This window comes from Eumetopias jubatus, unplaced genomic scaffold, assembly GCF_037043125.1.
Source record: "Eumetopias jubatus isolate StellerSeaLion01/CBP00866 unplaced genomic scaffold, mEumJub1_p1.0 scaffold_4, whole genome shotgun sequence".
Lineage (NCBI taxonomy): Eukaryota > Metazoa > Chordata > Mammalia > Carnivora > Otariidae > Eumetopias > Eumetopias jubatus.
The window spans coordinates 6,281,640-6,288,389 of record NW_028274810.1 but is presented as its reverse complement, the minus strand read 5'-3'; the positions used below and the strand labels follow the sequence as shown (position 1 = coordinate 6,288,389).

At 51.2% G+C, this 6,750-nt stretch overlaps 1 protein-coding gene across 1 annotated transcript in view; it reads left to right on the top strand.

Moving 5' to 3' along the window:
• Nucleotides 1–908: 908 nt before the first annotated feature.
• Nucleotides 909–6,750, top strand: part of PHGDH (phosphoglycerate dehydrogenase) — a 32,689-nt gene continuing 26,847 nt past the window's right edge. Inside the window, exon 1 of the mRNA XM_028102149.2 lies at nt 909–1,154. Within this exon, the coding sequence (XP_027957950.1) occupies nt 1,017–1,154 (138 nt within the window). The 5' untranslated portion in view covers nt 909–1,016. The remainder of the gene's footprint in view (nt 1,155–6,750) is intronic.

The window sequence follows — 6,750 nt, the reverse complement described above, 5'->3', positions numbered from 1 at the left end:
TGGTGCTAGGTGCTAGCACCAAGCTGATGCTGGGTGTTTCTCAGGACCAGGGCACACACTGGCTGAGGATGGCTCACGGCTGGATAAACTGAATTCTCATTTATCTAGGAGCATGCCTGACTCTGCTTCTGATCCTAGAGGGCCTTAAACGGATCCCCCCCCCCCAATATTTCTGGGAAGAGGGGCATGGGATAGGAACGTTTGTCGTGGGGTTTAAACATAAAGGAGTTAAGAGCTGAGAAGTGCCTCCTTGGTCAACATATAAATTAGATCAAACTGACATCTCACATTCCTTTTGTCTTTTTCATAATCATAGAGGAAGTGGAGGAAGAGAATGGGGAACTTGAACAAAAATTCTGGCAGCTCTAAATGCACCCGGTCCCTCTTCTCTTTCAAACTCATAATTCCCAATGCATCATTCATTTGTAATTAAGCACTGCTTCCTGAGGTCTCAGAAAGTTTCCTATTGCTTTTCACTATGTAACTTTCTGTGCCTGCCTTTGATACCCTCGGTGTTAGCCCACCAGGAGATGTCCGAGCCCCTTCAGCGTCCAGCACGGTGCCTTGCACATAATAGGTGCGTTCAGTAAATTCTTGTTAAGGAATTATCGAATACGTTCTTCGGAAGAAAGAAGTGAACATGAAACATTTCTCTCAGGGTGAAAGCAAATATTTCTGTGTGAGATATGAATCAGCTAGTCAGCGCAAATTGTGTTTCTATATGCTCACCAGGTGTAGGCAAGGGCTTTCGCTGAGATTGAGAAATTCATCACTGGAGAATAATAAAGTGGGCGGGGAACTGAAGGCTCGAGCTGCGAGGAGGAGGCGGAGTCACCGAGAGTTTGAGTATTTTTGTCCAATCAGAAGGAGGCGGTAGGAGCAGAAGGGGGAGTTAAAGGGGAGCGGGAGATCAAGAATCCTGCCCAGTTACACCAGCCCGCCAGCCGGAACTACAGTTTCTCGGCTTCGGTGCCTTTGCCCCGCGCGAGCGGCCGATTCCGAGGCCGACTCCGGCAATGGCCTTTGCAAATCTGCGGAAAGTGCTCATCAGTGACAGCCTGGACCCTTGCTGCCGGAAGATCCTGCAAGATGGAGGGCTGCAGGTGGTGGAGAAGCAGAACCTGAGCAAAGAGGAGCTGATAGCCGAGCTGCAGGTAAGGCGTACGGAAGAGAGACGAGGGTTCGATGGCATCCCCTGCCGAAACCGGCCGGCTGGCCGGCGCCGGGGCCAGCGCGCCCCACCCCCACCCCCTTCCCTGGTACCAGTCAATCCTGGGGCCTTCTGAGATTGGGGGCTGGGGGAGGGAGAAACAAACCGCGGCGAGCGGCGGGATGCAAACTTTACGTTCAGTTTGCAACCGCGTGTTTCACGTTGGCTCGCCTCCCGCCAGCGCTGCAAAGTGCAGGCTGCTCTAACTGGTCCTGCGGGCTGCCGCGAGGGATGCCAGCGCGAAGGCGCGCGGTGGCCCTGGCGGGGGAGAAGGGGCGCCAAAGTGGCTTCCGCGCGGGGAGTCCAGGGACCCGCCATCCTCCCCGGACTAAGTCCTGGCGAGCCCCGCCGAGTCCAGCTTTCCCCGGGGGTGGGAGGTGGGGTGGGGGGCGCTGGCAGAGCCCCAGCCTGTCTCGTGGCAGCTGGAGAGGCTGCAGACAAGGCGGCCCGGCTAGGGCAGCAACCGTACCCGCCTTTCGTCTGATGCAAGACTGCCGCGAGTTTTCCCCGCCCCTCGGCCTCCAGGGAGCCCTCACAGGAAAGGGGGGCGGGCGGGGGGCGCCCGAGATCCCCGGGCCGCCTACGCAGCCGCTCCCTCCACCCCCCACCCCCACCCCGGGATCCAGACTTTAGTTCCTGCCCGTCTGCCTCACCGTTGGCCTCAGTCGCTGGTCGGGTATGACCAGACTGGATTAGAATCCGATCCCAAACGCCCCCAGGAAATTTCTGTTTCTTAGCAAATCCTTTTCAGGCACGTACAGGTTTGTTGTGCTGCATAGTTAGCGCCGCCGTCTACTTCAGATCTTTCTCTACCTCCTTTGTAAGGGTCCTGTGAGTTTTGGTGGCCTCGTGCAGGACATTTACTGTGTGAGCCCTTCTTGACTCTAGGTCCTGCACCCAGCATGCGGGGGTCGATGCCCCACTGTCCGAGGTATTCTCTCCCCACAGCCCCGCTCTGCCGCCTCCTAACAACCTCGCTCGACCCCAGCGCACATCCAACCCCTCCATTTTCTCCCCAGAGGGCCCCCTGAATCAAACCACAGAGCGGCCGCAGTTGCTTGAGCTGTGCCGGAACCACATGGTCCTACAAACTGTCGGTGCTCCCTTGCCTGCCCTTGTATCTGCTGCTGTGCTTCTCCACGGCATGTGCCCCCCACCCCCTCCACTGCCATGGTGCTGTATCTGGGCACTTAGAGAGTAAGTCTCGTGCTGTCCGGACTTAGAGAAGTGTCTGAGTACCCTGCCTTCGGGAAGCTTGTGGACTCCTTCGGGAGCCTGGCCAACACTCCAGGACACCCCAGGATTAACCAGATGGCACAGCATGTGAGTGCCAAGTGAGACCACCCAGCCGCGAGTCTCTGCCCCGCTACTGCAAAAGTGGATAAAAGGGGGGTGATTAGCCTGAATGGGGTGGGGGACAGGGGCTTCACGACCTGATCCTTGGAGCACGGTAGGACTGGATGGGAGGCAGGCACCTCCCGCTTGTCCCCTCCTCTTTTGTATGGGTGCCGTCAGTGGCCTTGGCTCAGGGCAACGGCCAGAAGGCAGTGCAGTGGCCTCCAGACCCACTTCTGACCCTCACCTCTGCCACAGGACCAGGTTGGGATGAGTGGCCTCACTTGGGGCTTTGTAGCTTTCCTGTGGAAATTAGAAATCCTCATTTGTAAGATTTCGAGGGAGGGGGGCAGGTGGGGTAAAGGCAGAATTGAGAAGAACGGGAGGCCTCTCCAGTCGTGGAGGGGTTCGTGAAGTTGGGAAGTTGGTCGGGTGGGTTGCTGGAGTCTGGAGCTGCAAGTTGGAGGACATTTTAAAGGCACTGAAAGCTCCTGGCGGGAGAGGAGGGAGGGGTGTTTGTGGGCTACTGGCTGGCTGGTGGCGCGGCTGGACTATTCGGGGAGCCCCCAGCCTTTGGGTCTGTCTTTCTAAAACATTCGCTTCAGAATGCCAGCTAGTCCACCTGGGCAGCCCACTGGAGGGGCCCCATGTCCACACTGTGTCCTTTCATTCTGGGTGGAGAGGTGTCCAAGTTCGTGCCCCCTGCCCTCTCCCACTGAAATCTTTAATTCTCCAGGACGCTTGAGCACGTTGCCTGCCCAGGCCTGGCCTCTGTTCCCATGCCTTGGTATTCAGGGCAGACACAGTTTGCTCTCGCTCACTCCGTGGTCAGGATGTCCAATTACCCCCGCCCTGAGAATGGGGCTTTTCAAACTCCGAGCAAGTCACGGCACATTAGTGGGTAGTAAAGTCGGTTTAATGGGTCGTGATTAGCATTTTAAAAAACAAAAATAAGAAATACCTGGGAGCAAGGCAGATAGGCTAAGTAGTGTGTCACGAAATTTGTTTCAGTTATGTGGGGAGTGGTGCGACCTGTGTGGTTTGTGAGTGTAAAACCACAACTTAAACATACATTTCTTACTGTAAGTCTTAGTTTAAAAAGTATGGAAAACACTGGCTTGGAATAATAAAGCATCGTGTTCAGAACTCACAAAACTCTTACACTGGGGACCCTTCTTCTATCAGCAGATGTGACATCTTAAATAAACCGTATACGCAGGAACCTTTAAATATTACCATGTATCCGTGGCTTTTAAACTTTGACCGTGACCCACAAGAAGAAATTCATTCTGCATCATAACTCAGTATACACATACATTGTGTATACACACACACTAAAGTTCCATGAAATAATACCCTTACTGTATGTGATACATATATTTTTCTTTGTTTTACTGAAGAGCAGTGCTGGTCAGAAACCAGTAAGCCACATGCTAGTAATACATTTAACTTACTGAGCACATTTATATCTCTATCTCAGAATTTTAAGAAAGATCAAGAAGGGGAAAATTTTCCATGCAAGAGTGCATCTTTTGAAGGGCTTTTCTAAAATAGCAAGTTCCGGGCGCCTGGGTGGCTCAGTCAGTTAAGCGTCTGACTCGATTTCGGCTCAGGTCATCATCTCAGGGTCCTGGGACTGAGCGCACAGTTGGGCTCCGCTCTCAGCAGGGAGTCAGCTTGAGGATTCTCTTCCTCACTGTGCCCCTGCTCCTGCTTGACTGTGTGCGTGCGCGCGCGCTCTCTCTCTCTCTCTAAAATAAAAATAAATAAATCTTTGAAAAAAATTGGCAAGTTCTCAGCCTTTGCACTAGGATTTAATTTGCAGAAGTTAAATAGACATCTACTAAATCAGAATCGCACATATAGTGCCAAACAGCACCTTCCTGCATCCTCTAGCTGGGGAACGATGACCTGGAGAGTTTGGCTTTCTGTATGATTTAAGTCAGAGGCACCAGCCATGCTAGAATCACTCTCAAGGCCAAGCCTGTCCTCCTTGGGAAAGGAAGCGTGTTTGAACTTGAGAAATGTGAGTGGCTTTCTACTGCTGAGTTAGCATAGATTTTCTGGAACAACTATAAATCCAGCAGAAGAGTGGCCGTTTTCCAGCTCTAAGACAGCTGCGGAGAACAGCAGACAGCAGAATGGGTGCAGTTTGGAGAGGTGGTCAAAATGGGGAAAGAAAACTGTAGTCACGGCCGACTGCACTGAGGGCGTGGGAGGGTGTGCCAAGGCCTGCAGTTTGCACATGTAGAGGAGCAGGCTGCTTGGAGCCAAGTCTTGGAGGGATGACTTGTGACCTGAGGAGGGGATGGTATCTACGAGTGCTGGGGTTTTGAGGGGTCGGCAGGAGATAGGTCACCAGTAGGCTCTCAGTCAATATGTGCTGGTTGAACATATCAATTGGTGATGCGATTGAATGAAGAACTGCATGAAATGGGGGGTAGTGGAGGGTGTTAAGAGACCTTGAAAGCTAGTGGACCCTGGCTCAGTGTGGGACCAGGGTCGGCTGAAGGGGAGTCTCCAAAGGCGGATTCCCTACTTGGGATAGGCAAGCTCTGAATGAACATCTGTACTGGTCTGACTGGAAATGCTTCCGACTTCTGGCTTCAAAGAAAGCTGGTCTGAGGGATACCTCCCTTGAGGGAAAAGTGTGGAGAGACTACGGGGTAACAATCCTACATAGACAAGGCTGGGCCTGTTCAAGGCTAATCATGCTGTTTCTGTGCTTGTCCTGGGGTCTGCAAGCATGGGTGGGCTGCTGAGACTCTGCAGCACCGCCCCCCCCGCCCCCTGCCACCGCCGTGGGAAGCAGATTCCTAAGGTTTGGGGAGGGGGGGGTGGCTTTGGAGAAAGCATTTGAGGAGGCCAGATTCTTGGGGGGCCCAACGGGGTGATTGGGTAGAGTATCCGGAGCAGGACTGTGCCTCAGATTTGGGCCCAGGAACTCTATACTAGAGTGGCAAGGTGAAAAGACTGTGACTCTTTGGGTGGTCCTGCTCCAGGCCTGCTTCTTGTCAGTTGACCCTTGGTCCTGGACTGACCACTTCAAAGGAGGTTTGACTTCCTCAGTGTGTTAGCAGTGACCAGAGGTGTCAGAGCTGGTGGTGAAGGAATGCACGGTGAAAAGTTCTCAGCCTTTGCACTAGGATTTAATTTGCAGAAGTTAAATAGACATCTACTAAATCAGAATCACACATATAGTGCCAAACAGCACGCTGCCTAATTGCCCTCTCTGGGTTGTGCAATTTATACTCCTTTTTCCCTGCACGCTCACCAACATGGACTATTACCACTTTTCCTTTTGCCAGTATGATGCCTGAAAATACCACATTTTAAAGTTTACATTTTCTTTTTTTTTAAAGATTTTATTTATTTATTTGAGAGAGAGAGACAGGCAGAGATAGCGAGAGAGAACACCATGAGGGGGAAGGAGAGGGAGAAGCAGGCTCTCCGCTGAGCAGGGAGCCCCATGTGGGACTCGATCCCAGGACCCCGGGATCATGACCTGAGTCCAAGGCAGATGCTTAACCGACTGAGCCACCCAGCCATCCCCAAAATTTACATTTTCTTGATATCTAGCAGTTTAAGAGTCTTTATAAATTACTGGCCACTTTGTGTTTCTCCTGCGAATCACCAGCTTGGACCTTCACCTGTTTTTGTGCTGGGTTCTTTATCATTTAAGCAAATGATTCATAGGAAGCCCTGATTATTTTTGGTGATGAGTCTTTGTTCTGTCATATATGGTGCAAGGATTTTCCCCCATATTAAGCCTATCACTTGACTTTAACTTTGTTTATGGGACCTTTTCCATAAGAAATTAACATTTGAAAATTGTTAGAGCACGCAACTCTTGATCTTCAGGGGTCATGGGTCCTAGAGCTTACTTTAAAAAAAAGAAAAGAAATTGATGTTTGAAAAGTTATCAAATTTGTCGGTATTTTCTTTTATGGTTTCTGGGATTTTTGCCTTGCTTATGAAGCTTCCCTATCCTGAGATCATAAAAATATCCCCTTACATTTTCTTCTAATGCTTATCTTTAAAAAATTCTTTAATTCTTCTGGATTTTTAAAAATTTGTAATGAGACCTGTCAGAATGGCTAAAATTAACAAGTCAGGGAACAACAGATGTTGGTGGGGATGTGGAGAAAGGGGAACCCTCCTACACTGTTGGTGGGAATGCAAGCTGGTGCAACCACTCTGGAAAA